This window comes from Aulonocara stuartgranti, assembly GCF_965226115.1.
Source record: "Aulonocara stuartgranti genome assembly, chromosome: 16".
Lineage (NCBI taxonomy): Eukaryota > Metazoa > Chordata > Actinopteri > Cichliformes > Cichlidae > Aulonocara > Aulonocara stuartgranti.
The window spans coordinates 1,946,146-1,966,167 of NC_138952.1; the positions used below are offsets into that span (position 1 = coordinate 1,946,146).

General features: G+C 44.4%; 1 protein-coding gene and 1 pseudogene across 4 annotated transcripts; one reads left to right on the forward strand and one right to left on the reverse strand.

Moving 5' to 3' along the window:
- The first annotated feature begins 270 nt into the window (after positions 1-270).
- cfap65 (cilia and flagella associated protein 65) lies at positions 271-14,387 on the forward strand. Of its 3 annotated transcripts, none has more exons than XM_082507511.1 (35): positions 271-378; positions 588-670; positions 1,604-1,791; positions 1,868-1,970; positions 2,240-2,406; positions 2,536-2,741; positions 3,084-3,220; positions 3,303-3,528; positions 3,663-3,931; positions 4,001-4,195; positions 4,283-4,494; positions 4,608-4,764; positions 4,903-5,022; positions 5,148-5,399; positions 5,492-5,631; positions 5,773-5,857; positions 5,958-6,104; positions 6,269-6,434; positions 6,522-6,650; positions 6,765-6,978; positions 7,192-7,320; positions 7,480-7,570; positions 7,677-7,762; positions 7,889-7,955; positions 8,420-8,530; positions 8,623-8,814; positions 9,443-9,601; positions 9,685-9,846; positions 11,597-11,713; positions 12,381-12,515; positions 12,596-12,646; positions 12,739-12,956; positions 13,050-13,166; positions 13,283-13,651; positions 13,762-14,387. In XM_082507511.1, exons 1-35 carry the CDS (start codon positions 357-359, stop codon positions 13,808-13,810), a joined length of 5,271 nt encoding a protein of 1,756 aa, XP_082363637.1. In that variant the 5' UTR covers positions 271-356; the 3' UTR covers positions 13,811-14,387. The 3 variants fall into 3 exon arrangements, with proteins under 3 accessions (XP_082363637.1, XP_082363639.1, XP_082363638.1); XM_082507513.1 differs by having other exon boundaries at positions 303-450; XM_082507512.1 differs by having other exon boundaries at positions 303-455; positions 13,762-14,386.
- A 54-nt stretch (positions 14,388-14,441) lies between these two features.
- LOC309690487 (FAST kinase domain-containing protein 3, mitochondrial-like) lies at positions 14,442-19,543 on the reverse strand (annotated as a pseudogene). The gene is made up of 10 exons (XR_014280757.1): positions 19,397-19,543; positions 18,485-19,298; positions 18,161-18,311; positions 17,884-18,038; positions 17,614-17,782; positions 16,651-16,736; positions 16,318-16,486; positions 15,180-15,249; positions 14,878-14,992; positions 14,442-14,602 (listed from the first exon to the last, which is right to left on the reverse strand). The product of XR_014280757.1 is annotated as an FAST kinase domain-containing protein 3, mitochondrial-like (transcript).
- Positions 19,544-20,022: the final 479 nt, after the last annotated feature.

Genomic DNA, 20,022 nt, shown 5'->3' on the forward strand with positions numbered 1-20,022 from the left:
TGCAATGCAGTGTCAGAGTTTTTGTTTGCTTGTTAATAAAATTTTCGAAATTACCTTAAATTCATGTGTTTTCAAGTTTGTTGAAAAAAAATGAGAAACTTTGGATTATGAATTATAATTAAAGTTCTATAATTTAATAAAGTAGACACAGTGTGGCTGAACCATTTAAAGGATGATTACCTGCTATAACCTAACATATCTCTGCATCCGCGTATTTACATACCGTAAAACTACGTCACAGCGTCACCACTCTGGTTACGTCCTCACGTAGCAGTTTGCAAATGACCCTTATCAGTCGCCGTAATTTCTTCTGGAGGCTTGTTGCTATGGAAACGACAACGCAACAACACTGACCCATGTCTGTTCCCGGTGTTCCCGGTGTATTCTTTCTTCTTCGTCTTCAATTTTGAAGCAAATAAAAAGTAGTTGAAGAGTTTGCTCCGCGTGTCGGTAAGGTGAGGTTGTTTTTTAGCCACCAACCAGTTCGTGTTACTGACCGTAAAATGTGTCTTAAACGGGAAAGAGCTACGTTACCATTCCCCGTGTTTCCTTCTGTGTCGAGGACTAAGCGTCTTCTTCCTTTACAGCCATGTTAGCGGAGACTCGGGGTCCTGACCCGCTGGTGTCTGCCGCTCCACGGGAGGCCTCCGTCACTGGCAACGATATCAAAGTAAAGTTTGGCATCATTGTTTTTTTCCTGTTTGAGATCTGTGAGAATAACCCTGTGCTGTGCTCACATTTACGAAACTGTGTTTGTTTAGTTTTGTTTACTTTATGTCAATAATGTAAACAGTATACAGAAAATAATCCAGTAAAAACTCTACAATGTCACAAAGTTATCAGTGTTTATTTATCCAGCTTCCCTGTTGATTTAAACCGCAATAACAGCAGTGAACACATTTCTAACTACACATAATACGTACGCTACATAAAATACAAATTATTCCCGTATTATCTTGTTTTCACAACTCCATAATTGTGCTCCACGCAGCAAAGCAAGTAGCAGCTAAAAACAGAAACACTGACTAAAATTCAACATCTTCCTCTCCTATCTGATGAAGATCATATCTTTATACTTCTTTTTGGTTAAATTTATGTTTGTTGCAAAAGTTGTTATTGTCCCAGACCTTTGAACAATAGCTTAAATAAGGTGAACATGGAGTGATGTGAAATCCTGCTCTGCTTTGTTTAGTGCTGCTTGTTGACACTGAAGGAAGAATATATTTAACGTGTCCTTTCTAACTATCTATAATGTCTTTTTCTGTATCAACACCATCTATCTGGATCTTTATATTTGTATTTAATCCATTTACAACTAACATCATTAATCATAATTTGTTCTTATCAAGCCAAATCTTTAATTGAAATATACTGTGTGCAAAAAATGTTCACTGAATGACTTCATCCATTCCTATTGGTCAATGTAAAGTTTGTACAAAAATGTATCATTTTGAAGATATAGTTGCCTTTTCTCAAAGAGACATTGCTGTATGACTGTTTCAGGTCCACTATAAATGTTAAAGATTGTTTTGAATTTGGAATAAATGTTTTGTTTTTTGTGTTTTTCCAAAACTCACATCTCCTACAACACCAAACCTGCCAGGATCCAGGGATTCCCCACAGGCAGAGGGTTGGGAAGTGTCAGCGACGAGCACCAAGCCAAAGAAACTGCTTCTTTGGAGTGGAAACGAGACCAGAGCTGGCCTGGGAGGACTGGGACCTGGGCAGAGAATTTACCAAGACATTAGTGTTAAAGAACGTCCACAACAAGCTAAAGAAGCTACACATAAGGTGTTTAATCTGCTCTGTGCAAAGCTAAGCTTTGTTTTATCCCTGCAGATAACACGTCCCTCGCTTCCCTTCACAGGCCTCCTGTGTCCAAGATTTTCTCCACCTTGGCTCCTCACATAGCTGTCATCAGCCCCGGGACTTCCTTCTCCATACAAGTCACCTTTAAACCTCTTCAAAGGGTAACACATGTCAAAATCAGACAGAATACTACTTGATCTTCACTGATTTTGAAATATGAAATGTACTAGTGCTTTCATGCTTATGCAGCAGTATCTCTGTAGTCAGTAACCTTACATGATACAAACTGATGTATAGAGAGCAGGTAAATATAAAAGTAATTTAACTGTTTCAATAAAATCTTGAGTAGATGATAAACTATTTAAATACAGCAGCTCACTCTGTGCTTTGAAGTCTTCTGCTTGTGTACTGCTGCGTGTGTCTGAGACAGTGTGAGTATGAGGACAGCATTGAATTTCAAGGGAAAGAAGGCAGCTTTCATGTATGCCTCCGTGCCGTCGTTCCCTCTCACACCCTGGAGGTTCCTGAGTCTGTGATGCTCCCGCTCTGTGCTGTTGAACACTCCACACACACTGATTTCCCATTAAAAAATGCCAGGTACACGGTTATGTCTCTGTGTGTATTTCATTTAACCTGTATGTGTGTTTTCTATGTTGGGAGGAAATAGAAAATAGAACGCTTGCTTTTATTTTACTTTAATCGCCTCTTTTTTATTTAATCCTGTAGTAAACTCCATACGTACTTCCAGTGGGAGTGTCCTGCACCATTCCAGCTCCGTCCAGAGCAGGGCCTGTTGAAACCCGGTCAGGAGTGTCACACCACAGTGGTCTTCCGGCCACAGGAGGCACTGGTGTACCAGCAGCAGGCTCTCTGCAGGTTTGGAGAGGAGGGCAAGCTCGAGAGCAGCTGCACTGTCCTCCTACAGGGACTAGGTACTGTAACTAGCAAACCAAAGATCTGATCACAGTGTCAGTGGGTAAGGGTTAGCGTGAGAAACTGTCATAACTGTCAGCCTCCTCACTGTCTCGTTTACTTGTACGTCATGACCAAAATATAAAATGATGGGCTTGGCCCACTCCCATAAAGATAACGTTTGCAACATCACACGATGAACGTAAAATACAAAAGGAGGAATAGAAAGTTAGCCTAAATACTGTTTTCCCTGTAAAATTCCACTCTAGGTATTTTTAGATCTACTTCAAATAGTCAAAAGCTGACACGTCGGTCTTTCAAGCATCTGTTTTACCTGCGACTTTTTATCTTGCTTTTTTAAGCTAAATATCCACATCTACTGGTGAAAAATCCCAGCAGCAAAGGGGGAGAAGATAATGGTGGCCCACTGGTGGACTTTGGTCCTGTTGCTGTTGGCAAGAGTTTGCAGAAACACTTTGACATTTTTAACCCGTCTCCGGTGGGTGGTGCACATAGACACGTAAGTGCAAAAGTTCACGCTCGAAGCCTTCTCCCACACATCTTTGCATCCTTTCCTGCAGGTAACGGCGTCTTTTTCTCTGTCACGGCTGCCTGGTGGGGTGCCCTTGTTTGGATCAGAGTTCAGCTGTGATGCCACCCGTGGTAGGGTGGCTCCTGGTGGATCACGGCGGGTTTCAGTCACTTACTCCCCTGCTGTGGTGGATACTGTTTCAGTGGAGTACTTGTCTCTAAACTGCAAAGGCACGCTCAGTGAAAGTCTGCTCAAACTCTCTGGGCGTTGTATTGGTAAGAGGCCCAGACATGAAGGAAAACTCAGTTTCTCTGTAGCTTTAGTAAAGCACATGTACACTCCCAAGAAAGTTGTATTTTCAAATAATAAAAGGAAGATAGTTTATAACCCAGATAATCTCCTTTTGCAGGTCCCAAAGTTGCCTTGTCTTCCTCTGTGGTGGATTTTGAATGTGTTGAAGCAGGAGGATCAGTTGTACGGACGGTGGAGCTCGTTAATGCTTCCACTGCTGAGGCTTTCTACCAGTGGGATATTGACTGTAGTGGGAACAGTGTGTTTAGTATCCTACCAGCAAGTGGCGCTGTTCTCCCACATAGTCACACCAGAGTGAAGGCAGCCTACAGGCCCACACAGCCTAATGCACACTACAGGAGAGTGGCATGTCTCGTACTGGACGGGGTAGGACATGTTAAACACGGCACGGAGACAAGCATTTCTACCTATGTGCTTACATAATGTCTCTTTTAGGAGCCGGTGTTTCTTGACCTGATTGGTACCTGCCACTCAGGGCACCAGAAACCTGCCATACTAAAACCTGAACACTTGGTTCTGCACACGCTTCAGCAGGACTGCAGACAGAATTCACCACATGCCCCGGCAGCCCTGCGGGGAGGTCATAAAATAGAGTCTGACCAGAAAGGGCTGCACTCCCCTGTGGAGGGGGTATGCTTCCATTTTCACATTTCTGTATTTAAATTTCAGCGAAGGCTTAGACTTGCCTCTCTGACTCGTTGTCTGTGTCATTTACAGCAGTTCATGTCAGCCACTGCCGTGGAAGACTTTTACCGGGCCTGCTTGGGGCACACGGATCCTCTCTGTTTGAAATCTTCATTGCCATTGCTACGTGTATCTGTGGCCCCGACTGAACTGCTGTTTAATCACAAGCATACATCCTCTTCATCTCCTTCATCTGCTTTTACGCAGTCGGTCTCTATCACAAACCACACCAGGAGGAAACTCAGGTACGTCTTCGTGTCCTGCAGCGTGGCTTCTTTTGATGTTTTTGTTTTTCTGTCTGAAATCTACCTTTAATTTCTGACCGCTGATGCTTATATTTCATGTATTTCCCTTCAAGTCTCGTTTGGACTGCCGCCCAAGAGTCTCCATTCTCCATCGCTCCATCATCTTGTGACTTGGCTCCACTTAAGTCCACCTTGTTCAGAGTGACGTACGCGCCCAAGCAGCTCAATACTCTGCACGGAGCACAACTTGAGTGCTTTGCATACGATAAGGTATTATTATTTTATACACTGCAGTAAACTGTGCATTACAACAGGCAGCGGTGCTTTTTTGACTTAGTATAACCTGGTCTTAAACAGTCACATGCTTTCAAACCTATGCTGTCAATCATGCGTCTTTGGACTCTGCAGCACAGTCCAGACACAGGTGTGTGTCCGCCTTGGTGTGTGACCATCAGAGTCATTGGCCACTCCTTTCAGCCAGGCAAAGAACACTTCACTCCACGCTGCTCCGTAAATCCCCCTCACGTGGTAAGAACAAAAAAGATGCACTTTCTTCAAATCCCAACTCATGAGGAAAATCTTTAAGATAATAAATCAAATATTCCTTCTTAGAAACAACATCTGGAGCTTGCTGAATGATTTTGTTCTACTAGGTGTTTCCAGCCCTCAGTGTCATTTCCTATCGGACAGTCCTGCTTCACAATGTTGGAGACTGGCCGCTCACTTTCTGTTTGGAGCGCAGCTCAAACCCTGCCCTGGCAGAATCGGCGTTTGTAGTTCCAAGCTGTGGTTTGATCCAGCCAGGAGATCACCAGATCCTGTCCCTCAGAGCAGTGCCAGCAGAGGATAGTTCTGACCAGGGGTTTAAATTACACCTGCAGCTCAATGCATCTAAACTCACAAAGGTGCGGCCCTGCACGAGAGCGTCAGTCAACAGTCACTCACGTTTTTACGTTATTTTTATTTTACTGTCTGTTAATGTCTCTTTCTTCTTCAGGAACTGACAGTTGTCAGTGTGGTGGAAAAGCTGTGTGTGTCTCTGGAAGGAGGCAGCACTTTATATTTCCAGCCAACAGCAGTGGGCTCGCAGGCCCAGCGCACCCATCACATCAGGAACCGAAGCCTGTTGCCAGTGAGGTCGGCTGCCTGATTTGTTTCTGCGCTCTTATTCTGGTCGTGTTTTCCGACATTTTTCAGTGTATTGTTTGTAGTCTGGACTTACCTCAGGATCATTCATCTTGTCTACAGCTGGCTTTCTCTGATTTCCTTTCATGATAGATTCCAGTGGAGCATTCCAGAGCCAGACCAGGAGCTTATCTCTGTCAAACCAGATGCTGGTGAACTGCATCCCAATGAGTGCTGTGTGAGAGACTGAGAGAGGAGTGCACACTGCACATTTATGTAGACAGTAACTGTGGAACTGTGGAAAAAAAAGCTGTTTAATTTGTTTATTTTTACTACAGATGCAGACGTGGACCTTCAGTCCGCTGGCAGAGAACGCATACACACTAGAACCTACTCTAACCTACTGGCCTGTCCAGTCACATGGATCCATCAAGTCACACCTCACCCTTGTAGTGGAGGGAGTGGGATCCAGGGGCTGGATAGAGGTGGAACTATTCATGTGTTTGAGTGATTTCAATATGTACACATGCTTGTTTTTGTTTTTTGTGAGTCAGTCATAACCGTAGACAAATATTGCAAGAAAATTCAAGCAATCATTTCCTGTAGCTTTGGAACAGCAGCAGATCTTTAGAGGTGCCTTCCTTCCCAGGCAGAGAAATCCATCCTTGATGTGGGAGAGACTTTGGTTGGAAGCTGTCGAACTGTTGAGATTCCTGTAGTAAACAAGAGCCCCTGTCCAGTCTCCTTCGGCCTCTCTGTGCAGCAGATACTTCTGGATGATGAACATCACTCTGACTCTGCAGCTCAGCCAAGTGGTATCTCGTTTTGTGATACATGTATACGTTCATCTGCACTCTGTACTTTTTGATTCTACTAGTGAGACTGAATCTGTGTCCTTTTAGCCCTACAGCTGGACTTGGAGAGGGGAACTGTTGCCTCTCACTCCACCAAGGTGGTCCGATCCACAATCAGACCGAACAGGCAAGCCGAGTACCTCTGGACCATCACATATACAACTCTGAATGCCAGTGGTAGAACACATACACACTCCATACGCTTAAATGTTTACTGCAATTTAACTCCAAGTCATTATTAAGCAACACTGCCTGTTTTATCCTGCTCTCCCTGTCTCTCTCTCTCTCCAGGATGTGTGATGTCATCTCCCCAAGCGCTTTGTGAAGTGCGAGCTAGGGGTGTGTTTCCCACCCTGCAGGCGATGGATGCGTGGAGCTGTGGCTGTGTGGGTAGACTCAGCAAGACACACATATGGAAACTCTTCTCACTGGACTGTCTCAACAACCAGCTGCTGTCCAACCCGTCCTCTGAAGAACTGACCTTTCAGACTCCCACCAGGCACAGGTCAGCATCTGAAACAAGCAAAAAAACTAAACAAAACAGAAACGTAACCCTGGAATAATTAAAGTTTTTTGGTATTAATGGTAATTTTTTGTATTTGAATTATTTTGTATTTGTTGTAGAACAGTTTGTAATTCCTGAACGACAAACAGTCATTTTAAACCTGCAGTGTCTGGGTGTGGTGCGCACCACCCTGTTGTCTCCATCTGTCTCTAGACTGCACACAAGTCCTTCCATCTTCACCAAAACCATGCTGGATTTCAACTTTGGTTCGGCTCCTGTTGATTCAGATCCTTCAGACCTTATGTTGATGCTTCACAACCCTGGGTGTATTCCTGTACACTGGTATGTAAATATCATGCCATAAAGTATACTATTATTACAGACCAGTCTGCTCTATGCACCCTGTCATTTTTCATTTTTGTTGTTGAAAGTAGAGCGTATGTGATGGTTTGAAGGTAAATTCTACCATCTGCTGATAGTTGTCTTCTTCTTTGATATTAGGGCCTTCTTGTTTCCAGAGGATCAACAGATAGAGTTGGAGTACTGGGCAGTGACGGGAGAGTTCAGTAACACAGAGCTGTCCCAAATGAAGGTCTTACTTTTTTGTGTCTTTTGTTTATTCCATTTTGCAAGAAAAAATATCAATATTATGATAAGACAGAGATAAAAACAAAAGTAATGTTTCATGTTTTTCACAGGTTCAGGACAACCAATTGTTCAGTGTTTCACCTCGCGCTGGAACTTTGCTCCCAGGCCAGAAGAGGGCAGTACACTTCAGCTACAGGTCAGAGATCATGACTGCACATGTCCCATAATCATTACACACTGACTAAAATCTGAAGCAAATTAATTTATTAACCAATGAACTAATAAACTGATACCAAAACATTCAAAACGTTGTCGTTCACAGTCACGTCTTTGTTGGGACGGATCACTTTCCTGTTGTGTTCAAGCTCTCATATGGCAGAGAAATCTTGGTGAGGCTTTTAAAAACTTTATATTTACGCAGGTCTGACAGTGCAGTAAAAATAAGTCACCTGACAGTTTTGCTAGTGTCAAAGGTAAGCTAGCTTTGTGCTCCTTTTACATTTTTGACCTTTTTTTGTGATGCTATGTCAGATTAATGAATGAGGGGCATGACAAACAGATATTTATGAAGTCAAAGAATCCAGTTTTATTTATATAGCACCAAATTGCAACAGCAGTCGCTTCATGGCACTTTATTTTGAAAAATAAAGACCCCACAGTTATACGGAGAAAACCCAACAATCAAACAACCCCCTACGAGCAAGCACTCGGCATTCTGTAAGAAACATTTTTAACTTATTCATGTGACAGTTCACATTTTAAGGGATGATGTACTTTCTTTTAACATCAGCACATTCGCTGCATTCGATTGTTTTCATTGTCTTTGTGTACATTTCATGTATTCTGTGTGCAGCTGAACTTTCAGGGGGCGACGGTAGAGAGGGATCAGCCACATCTCCACTTTGACTCCCACCAACACTTCTTCACCTCCGTAACTATTGGAGACTGCAGTCCTCCAAAGCAGGTGTGTGTTCTCTGCAAGTGTGTGCAGCGAGAGGATGTTTACAGCCCAACGCTTGGAACGAAAAGATTTGTGATTGTTTGTTTACCACGCAGGTGTATGAATTACACAATGGTGGGGCAGTGCCAGTGTGCTATGAAGTGGACACAGCTGTGTTGTCACAGCTTCAAGCTGACAACTTTGACCATCCAGTGCTGCGCTGCCTCAATCCACAAGGAGAAATTCCTCCAGGGAAAACTGCAAAGCTGGAATGGATCTTCTCACCGTTGGAGGCGAAGACGTATCACGTACGACATCATACTCTGCACATCTTACCCTGTCGTCAGGATATTTACACAACCCGATTCCAGAGAAGTTGGGATGCTGTTTAACCTCCTAAGACCCGAACTCTTCCACGGCAGCATTTTTAATTTCTCTTTGATATTTGGGGCGATTGGGGCCCGATGAATGTAAAAACAAAGAATTACCAGATGTTTTTTACCTTATTTTTGTTTTTATGAAAAATCAGAGCCACATATGAGGATATTAGTTTAAAACTTTGATAGAACAGTAGCAGTATAATGTCCTCGTAAGTGGATATCAGGCCCTTGTAGAGCAGAATTGAGTATTTTGGTCTAAATAACCCAAAATGTGATGTCCACGTATGTGGACGCAGGTCATAGGAGGTTAAAAATGTAAATAAAAGCAGAATTTATTGGTTTGCATATATACATGTATGTATTTATTTATTTAGAGTTTATGAGATTCTGTTTTTATTTACATTTTGCCTTTTTTGGAACTGGGTTTGAATTGTGTTTTGTACTTCACCAGCTGGCATTGTTATCATTTAGGTAATAATCATTTAGAAATCAAGAGGAATTAGAAAGATAACAGATCAGTAACGATAAACACACTCTGTCGTTTCTGTATCCCCAGGTAGATGTTCCTATCCACATCGGAGGTAGTGACTCAGCGGTCGTGAGGTTTGAGGGACGTGGGCTTAGCAGCCTTACACAAGACTCCTCAAACCACTGTAACAGCAGTGACTGTCAAGCTTTTGTACCCAGTGTTACGAGGGTGCCCTTCCCGGGACAGGTGAGACTACGTTCATTTGAATCTTTTTTGTGTATCATTCAAATATTATTTTCATTGAATTCTAACGTGTTTGCTTTATGCAGGTGTTGTTCCTGTCTGAGGACAGCATCTTTCTAGGTGACATCCCTGTGTGCTCACAGTCTTCGAGAATCTTCTTCCTCACCAACGTGTCTTGCGCAGACACCGCCCACTATGAATGGGACCTGCCCCAACACACCAACCAGCAGGAAGAGGAAGGTGCAAAGGTAGCCAAAAAAAACATAGATCCGCCCTCTTTGTGTGGCTCTGTTTGACTGTCACGGATCACACAAACACGGCTTGTACAGTGGGGCAAAAAAGTATTTAGTCAGCCACCGATTGTGCAAGTTCCCCCACCTAAAATGATGACAGAGGTCAGTAATTTGCACCAGAGGTACACTTCAACTGTGAGAGACAGAATGTGAAAAAAAAAATCCATGAATCCACATGGTAGGATTTGTAAAGAATTTATTCGTAAATCAGGGTGGAAAATAAGTATTTGGTCAATAACAAAAATACAACTCAATACTTTGTAACATAACCTTTGTTGGCAATAACAGAGGTCAAACGTTTACTATAGGTCTTTACCAGGTTTGCACACACAGTAGCTGGTATTTTGGCCCATTCCTCCATGCAGATCTTCTCGAGAGCAGTGATGTTTTGGGGCTGTCGCCGAGCAACACGGACTTTCAACTCCCGCCACAGATTTTCTATGGGGTTGAGGTCTGGAGACTGGCTAGGCCACTCCAGGACTTTCAAATGCTTCTTACGGAGCCACTCCTTTGTTGCCCGGGCGGTGTGTTTTGGATCATTGTCATGTTGGAAGACCCAGCCTCGTTTCATCTTCAAAGTTCTCACTGATGGAAGGAGGTTTTGGCTCAAAATCTCACGATACATGGCCCCATTCATTCTGTCCTTAACTTGGATCAGTCGTCCTGTCCCCTTGGCAGAAAAACAGCCCCATAGCATGATGTTTCCACCCCCATGCTTCACAGTAGGTATGGTGTTCTTGGGATGCAACTCAGTATTCTTCTTCCTCCAAACACGACGAGTTGAGTTTATACCAAAAAGTTCTACTTTGGTTTCATCTGACCACATGACATTCTCCCAATCCTCTGCTGTATCATCCATGTGCTCTCTGGCAAACTTCAGACGGGCCTGGACATGCACTGGCTTCAGCAGCGGAACACGTCTGGCACTGCGGGATTTGATTCCCTGCCGTTGTAGTGTGTTACTGATGGTGACCTTTGTTACTTTGGTCCCAGCTCTCTGCAGGTCATTCACCAGGTCCCCCCGTGTGGTTCTGGGATCTTTGCTCACCGTTCTCATGATCATTTTGACCCCACGGGATGAGATCTTGCGTGGAGCCCCAGATGGAGGGAGATTATCAGTGGTCTTGTATGTCTTCCATTTTCTGATGATTGCTCCCACAGTTGATTTTTTCACACCAAGCTGCTTGCCTATTGTAGATTCACTCTTCCCAGTCTGGTGCAGGTCTACAATACTTTTCCTGGTGTCCTTCGAAAGCTCTTTGGTCTTGGCCATGGCGGAGTTTGGAGTCTGACTGTTTGAGGCTGTGGACAGGTGTCTTTTATACAGATGAGTTCAAACAGGTGCCATTCATACAGGTAACGAGTGGGGGACAGAAAAGCTTCTTACAGAAGACGTTACAGGTCTGTGAGAGCCAGAGATTTTCCTTGTTTGAGGTGACCAAATACTTATTTTCCACCCTGATTTACGAATAAATTCTTTACAAATCCTACCATGTGGATTCATGGATTTTTTTTTCACATTCTGTCTCTCACAGTTGAAGTGTACCTCTGGTGCAAATTACTGACCTCTGTCATCATTTTAAGTGGGGGAACTTGCACAATCGGTGGCTGACTAAATACTTTTTTGCCCCACTGTATTCATTGTTGTACAAGCCATTATTTTATTCTCTTTCTCACGTTGATGAGCGTTGATGTGCTGTGTCAGGTTGTGCAGATCCACCCAGACCGAGGTCGTCTTCGTCCGGGGGAGTGTGCCCTTTGTGTCCTCACCTTCACTTCTACTGATTACCCCACAGTTCATCAGCTGGATGTCGTCTGTCAGGTAACACAGACGCATCATCGTAAAGTTTAGGTTTTGTTACAGGTGGCACAAAGGCCCAGTTCACACCACTGAGTCAGTACAATGAGGTCTTTGTCATGTTCCACAAACCATTTCTGTGCAGAAACTGCAGTGTGGTGTGGTGCATTATCGTTGTTTGCAGCAATGCTTACTGTTGCCCTAGGAAAGTCACAGGCCACCTTACCCACGCAGGGTCAGATGCATCTTCTCAGGGTTCTGTGCTTGGACCTCTCCTCCTTCCTTTATACATGTTACCCCTGCCACGTGTCACCTGCAGGCACGTTATGCAGACGACACGCAGCTCTATTTTCTTTTAACCCCACTGACATTCGTAAACTCAAAGCTTTGCCTGCTTTGATGCTGGATGGAATAGAACTTACTGCAGCTAAAATAAGTACAACAACAGAGCTCCTGTCTGTAAAGTTAATATGGTAAAAACCTCAGGGTCCTTTTTGAAAGCACCTCAGCAGGATTAAACATCTCACTTCAGACATCCAGTCTTGTTTTATGCAGCTCAGTTTTACCTAAAAGAAATGTTTTAAAAACATTTTATCCTTGTTCATCTTCTGTCTTGTGTCATAAATCAAGTTTTTTGTTATTATTTTTCTCATTTCCTTGAATTGTTGCGTCCTTTTCCTCTCTTCTCTAGGTTACTCTGGAAGCTGAACGTACTCGGTATAACGATGCTTTGCAGCGCTGGGAAGAAGAAAGAGAAAGACAAAAAAACGAATTTATAATCACGGACAAAAACATCACAGAGAGCCAAAGAGTTCTGATCGACGAGGTCTGACTTCAAAGACAAATTATTAAATTTTTTAAAATCATGTAGAAATCAAAAGTATTTCACTCCTTGTCTCGTCACAGACACTCCCAGCAGTTCCTGTAAGAAAAGGTCCGCCACTCAGAAAATATAAGGTGGTCTCTGTGATTTTATTATTAAAATAATTACGAGACTATAAAAGAACATGAAGCTTTTATTCTGACTTCACGTTCTCTTTCCACTCTAGACCCTTCCTCCCATCTGTGCCAGTGGTGTGTATGAAGCAGCCAGTGCAGGCACTAAGCTAAGAACGGCCGAGCTGCGGGAACAGCGACAGATAGCAAAAGTATGGAGGCGCCCCGACCCCCCCAGACCTGCTCTGCTGTATCTCAGGGTCACAGCACACTCCCATGACCTTATAGAGTACCTAAAGAACTGTCCTGATTACTTTAATAAGCATTATAGGTAAATCAGATACAGAATATGTTCAGTCCTTCATCCCTGAGCTTAACTGTAGATGCTGGAGCGATGACATGTCATTTCTCCTGCTGTTATTAGAAGCCTTCAGTCAGTTCAGATGCATCATCCTGAACCCACCGTCTCTACTGGGCTTCCTGCTCCAGCACACAGCCCCGACAAAGAGATCCTCTTCCACATACTCAGCTGTCTGCTACGGTACCGCCCACGTGTAGAGTAAACAGCCTGTCTTATGCATTTATTCTAATTTATAGATCGGTGATATTTAAGATGACAACACTGAAAATCAACCATGCATGTTCTTCGTATTTCAGCGACATACTCGATGACTCCGCCTTCATCCAGCGTCTGATTTCTTCGGCCTCCAAGCCCGACACCTACCGGCCCGCGGGATCGTCCTCTCCTGACAGATCATCGTTTCCATCCTCCTCCTGTCAGTGTTTGTGTCCCAGCTCTTCTCCCCCCGCCAGGCCGCAGACTCGGGCTCTGAGCAGGGCAGTGGGCAGCGAGGAGAGTGCAGGGTGCTCAGGAAACACGCCCCACACACGCGAACATGTGTCTGCTTTCATGAGTGAACTTGTTTTGATGAACACCCTCCAGAACCTGATGATGGAAGCTGTCAGAGGAGAGCTCGTCCTCACGGCGTGCCCCCGCCCTAATATCTTGCCACCTGTTAGTACCAGGTGAGTACAGACACACTCACATTAGCCTTCGCAGCGTTTCCTCTTTCTTTAGTTTGTTGCACGAGTCAGAAATGGACTCTAATTATTTGACGCATTGTTTGCTCCATTAGGAGGAGGACGCCCAAACCCCCGACCGGGGAGGAGAAAACTCACCTCTGACACGAATGAGATGCTGAACAACTACATGTGTCGTCAACAGTTGTGTATTATTTACATCTCGTGTGAATTTTATTCTGAAATCTCGATCATCTTCAGTCTGTGAGGCATTCTTGTTCTTCCCTATAAAAAGTCAAAATAACACACAGAAGCTAAGGACGAAGGTTAGAGCCGTACCGAGCGCCATTTAATATTTCTCTTACTATTACTCACATAAATAGAAAATATAATTTTCAACAATAAATTAATAGCAGAATAGAAAATAGCTTTAAATATACATATTACCAAGAAAAGCTGGCAATAAAGGGAATTATTACCCTACCCCAGCTGGCAGCAGACGCTCCACAGCATCTCAAATATTACTTATAGGTTCTAACAATGTTTGAGAAAATCTTTTAATGGAAGGGATGTGTATAATTTAAGTTCAGGTAAAAGTTTGTTATATGAGAACAGTAAAGAAACATTTTTGGAATAAATCCTCTAATCCAACATTCTGACACCGTGTCCGGATGTATGAGAGTAACAGATTACAGAGTACTCCCCGTCAGTCTGTCCATCCTTGCAAACAGACTGCCAGCAAATTCAGCTGTTGTGTTCACGATCCTCAGGTTTTGGCCTCTTGGTATCGTTGGTACCCCGAGCACATTACAAGCTGGTTTGTCTCACTGTGGATTTTTGGTTTAACTGGTTCGCTGCTTGATTGTTAAACTTGGATACAGCAGGAAAGATCTTGTCGTGAAGATACTGGATCTGTTCCTCTTCAGTTTGCAGTTTCTCAAACTCAAAGTAAGGGATCTGTTAGAGCGACGAGACGAGGAAGAAAATAAATACAGATCAGCTTTGACATTTTTGACCAACACAATAAATATAAAACTTTAAAGATATGATGTTAACATGCCAAAAAGAGAATTTAACAGTTCATTTCAATGAGCAACAATAGCATTAAGTTTAAGTCGGTCCTCTCAGTTTACAAAGAAGAAACTTCTAACCACAAAACAAAACTCTTACATTTTCTATCCGGTTGCAACCGTTCAGTTTCACGAGTATCTTCTGGGGTTTTTCACACTTACCTCCACCAGCTCCACGCCCATCCTCTGCAGGTGTCGTCTCTTTGTGACTTCCTTCCCCAGCAGGTGTCGTGTGTTGGTGCAGAAACGGTTTGGATCATCCAAACACAACACAACTCTACACGCGCACAACACATGAAGAAAAGCTTAATTACTCACTTAATTGTCGTTTTAAACAAAACAGGGCTTCACATTTTCAGCTGATTCAAAATCTAAAGCATGTTTAAGCCTCACAGGTTGGAGGCACATTTTCTTACAATTTATTGGAAATTTGTTGAAACGCTCAGAGCCAGATCAGTTCTTACCTCTTGTAAGTGTGATCCCACTGAGACGGAGGCAGAACAAATCCACTCTCATCCAGGCAAATCTCCACATCTTAACAAAAAGGAAGAAATGGAAAAAACGAACTTCTCGTCACAACACGATCTATCCCAGCACGCAGGTAATACACTCACGGGCTACAGCTCTTATCTCACATATCTAATCAGCCAATCACATGGTAGCACCTCAGTGCTTTCAGGCTTACAGACAACTGCTGAAGTTCAAACTGAGCATCAGAATGAGAAAGAAAGGTGAGCCAAGGAGCTTTGGAGGTGTTATGTTGCTGGGGGCAGACGTGCTGCTCTGAGTATTTTCTATTATACATTTTCTCATCTCTAGTGTTTACAGAGGGAGGTTTGAAATAGAGGAGGGCGGAGCAGGTCTCTGCGTAAATATGTTTTATTGATATCAGGGGAGAATAACACGACTGCTCCTGGTTTACAGGAAGGCATAACTAACTCAAATAACCACTCATTCCAACCAAGGTGATCATCTCTGTGAAACCTGGAAGCTGATGGGCTTCAGCACCAGGAGACCAGACTGAGGGCCTCTCCTGTGAGAAACACAGGGCTGAGTTTGTTGAGTTTCTGCTACAACATCCAGAAATTTGAGTAAAGAACATGAAAGCATAGATCCGTCCTGCCTTTTATCAACTGTTCAGCCTGCTGGTGGCGGTGTAGTGGTGTGGGGTGTGTTTAAGTACCAACTGAACATCGTTTAAATGCCACAGCTTAGCCGAGCATTGTTGCTGACCTTGTCCATCCATTTATGACCACAGTGTACTATCTCCTCATGGCTGCTTCCAGCAGGATACAGGATACAAAGCTCAAATCATCTCAGACACGATGATGAGTTCACTTTACTAAAAAGGCCTCCAGTCTCACAGAGAGCCTTTGGGATGTGACAGATTGGCAGATTGGCATCAAGGACGTGCAGCTAAATGTTCAGCAGCTGTGTGGTGCTCACATGGTGACCAAAATCTCTGAGGAAACTTTCCAGCACGAGGGGGCCAACCCAGACTGTACCTAACAAAATGTCCAGTGAGCGTGTAATAAGCATGAAAGTCAAATACCTGAGCTGCAGGTACTGTGATGATGTGTCACGTGTCCTGTTGTAGCTTACCTATAGTGTATCCACCATGAATCATTCTGGTGGAGTAAAATGTGCCCCCCAGCAGCTGTGCTAGAGGACCTTTGACCTGTTTGTATAAAAGACGTTCCATTGGTGTCTCAAAGGCCTGGCCTGCTGAGGAAAACCTCTTCACGTGAAGAAAGAAGGGCAGTCTGGGACCCTGGCGAGGAGAGCAGTAAAGACGAATCACTCCTGTTATCGAGGAGCCAACGCCTTCTTTTTGTTTTCGAGTTAAATGAGAGCGTTGTGGTTATAATTCACCTCTGACAGTCAGAACTCGTGTTTACAGTATGAAAAATTATAACCCTGTTCACAGATTCTTACCCAGTAGTATGTGCACTCTAACATGGTGGAGAGGTGGAGCTGTGTCAGCTGCCCCAGTGTGTTTTTGTCCAGTGGCTCCCCCTGTGCTGCAGGACACAGAGAGCTTACATCAGAGACACCGCGTAGCCTTGTGGGTAAATACAAAGTCCATGCAGTTATATGTGCAATATATTCTTGTACTGTAAAGAAGTTGTTTTCTATTTTTTGACAGCTAGCAGAGAAACTAAGATCCGTCCATTTTCTTCCACTTGTCTGATTCAAAGCTGGGCTGGAGCCTATCCCAGCGTGCATGAACCATTTACACCTACAGCCAATTTAGAATGAACCTAACAAGCATCAGGTGGTTCAGACTGTGGGAGGAAGCCGGAGAGCAGAAACTCCACAGACACGGTGAGAACATACAAACTCTGCTGTGAGCTGACGGTGTAACCATCACACCACGGTGCTGGGGGCGATCGTGGCTCAAGAGTTGGGCGTTCGTCTTGTAATCGGAAGGTTGCCGGTTCGAGCCCCGGCTCCGACAGTCTTGGTCGTTGTGTCCTTGGGCAAGACACTTCACCTACCGCCTACTGGTGGCGCCAGTGTCCGGCAGCCTCGCCTCTGTCAGTGCGCCCCAGGCCGGCTGTGGCTACACTGTAGCTGCCATCACCAGTGTGTGAATGGGTGGATGATTGTGTATAGCTTTGGGGTCCTTAGGACCAAGTAAAGCGCTATACAAATACAGACCATTTACCATAGCTGACACCTAACAGATACTTCTGCACTAAAATAAAGTGACAGCAACAAGTGAAAATGTTAGATTAAGGAAACAGAAGAGTGTTTCTCAGCCAGAGTGTTTAAGCAGCAAATAACAGACATCATCCCTCTCAGACAGGAAATATGGAAACACCCAAAAATGAACAGTGACAGACTTTTTCCTCTCCTCCTGCTTTTCACAGTCTGAAATAAAAGCCCGACGCGTACCTTGCAGCTTCTGTAGAAAGTGTGGGCTGAATACTTTGGTCATGTAGTTGAGAGGGAAGCGTTCCAGGTGGATGCAGGCGTGCATCACGTCAACCAGCGAGCGAGGCTGGAACTGTGAAAACCTCTCTGACAAGATGCTCTCCAGCTTCTTAAACATCTGGCTGGAGCACTGATGAGGAACAGAGCAGTGACACATTACAGCAGATTTGTAATAAATATGCAAAACATATGATCTGTTTATAAACTCTGAGAATATGAGAAAACCTTCACCTGTGGCAGGTAGTTGAGCCTCCCCATCGCAACAACAGCGTGGCGTACAAAGTTTTCAGCCACAGCCTCAAAGAGTGGCTCAGAACGGCACCTCATCTGCACACAATACTCCACGATGGCACCGATCAGCTCTGGATCGCACTTCTCCAGCCTCCCTGAGACAGAATGAAAACTTATTTTCTGGTCTTTTATTTTTTAATACACAAATAGTGAAATCTGATCAGAACAGTCACAGACGCACTGACTTAAGTGTATAATAAAACTATAAAAAACACACCTGGCAAGTGTTTCTCCATAGCCGCCACGAGCTCTCCATCATGCTGTTCCAGAGTCATTAAAGCAGTGAGTACCTTCATGATTTCATCATCACGAAAAGCTTTAAAGACCCGCGATGCCCTGTGACTCAGCCTCAGCACCAGGGAAACAGCCTGTGAAACAAGTATTATATGTTCTCACGTTACTTCGTGTAAAAGCATTAAATATTATTATTATTATTGTGGTTCTTAAATGACAGAGATTAAAATTTGTGGATGTTTAAGTGACAGCTGGTTTGTCATCACGAATCAAAGACAATCAAGGACGATGCTGCTGCTGTGTCTACCTGTGTCTGCTGTAACTTCAACAAGGACTGCAGAATATCACTGACTTGACCGGCTTTCAGCCGGTGGACCAGCCTTCGTGTGTCTGTGTGCAAAGCAGACAGGATTCAGGTCTGCTGCTGGCTGGCAGGCTCACAAAACCGCATCAGCAGGGAGTAGACCATGACAGCCTCACTGGGAGAGACGACATCCTCCTCCACAGCAGCGCACACACAGTCCAACACCTCTGTCAGCACGCGTGACCGGCGGCCTTCCAGGGCGCACACCACCTCACCCAGGCGGCAGAGTTGTGCCACCCCGATGTCCCTGTTGGAGAGCAGCTCCAGGCACTCATTCATCAGTGTGAGGACTGGAGGGCTGTGGGCTTCCAGGCCAAACTCAACACATGCTCCAAGTAAAGAGGCCAGCCCCTCTGCCCTGTCACTGCGGGGGAAAGCTTGCAGCCTGGAGCACAGTTCAGCGATGACATCCTCTTCAAACAGAGACTGAATATCGAAGAGAGCAGCTGCTTTACTCTGTGGTTTGGTATATGGGATGTACGGAGAGAGGGCTGCTCCTGGTGCCTTTTGAGGTGCTGTGCGTCTTCCAGTCCGGTCCCAGCTCGGTCCAGTATCTCTTTTCCTCAGTAGTGGAACCGCAGCTTCGCTCATCAGCTTCAAGTCTGTGCCGCGCGTAATTTGGAGACATCGCGCTGTGTTGCTGCCAAACTCCACACTTGTGCGTTTTCGCACTGAACCACAATTTAGAGGAAAAGGTGAGGCCGCCCTGACAGAGGCCAAGAGGCACATCAAGGACTTCATTTCCCCCCGAAAGATCCTGAGTCAGAAAACCAAAGAAACCCCTCTGTCAGTACAGATGACAACTTCGACACTCAACACACAATCATTATTGACCTGACGGGCGAATCTACTGACGGGAAAAACATCAGCGCAAACTCTCAGAGCGACTGCAGAAAAAACAGCAAAGTTAAAAGTTTTCAAAGAGTCATAAAATGTGTTCACTCTGCTGTGAGACGTGCTACAGAAACGAAATCCCTCCTGCTTTCTGTCTGATTGCTGATTACATACCGTCAGTCAGGACCACAGGCTGCTCCTGCTGCATGTTACAGAACTCCCCTTCAGTGTTTGGTAATGAGGTTGTGTAAGGTGCCATGTCTTTGCATGTGCTGCCACACCGTAGTCACACCATGTACTGCACGCTGACTGCACGGTACATACTCATATCGCCGGGTTAGTGGAAATCTGGCGGGGGACGTCCTCCCACGGGAAATTCATGAGCTGTGGCTGGCCGTCTACCCGTGGACACGTCCCAACCTGTCAGAAGATTTTATTCTGATATTTAACAACTGACCAACAAATCTGTGTCTGCTTGGAAGCACTTGTTAGTGTTGTTTCCTATAAACGTTTTTTGAAGTCTGAGATCCGTTAAAAGGTCTTACTGACTGAAATTCTTCACAGTCTTAAAGAAAATGACAAATTCACTTAAATTCACGGGGTGAATAAAATGTGAGATTCTGGTCTCAGACTCTTAGTTCCTCTGA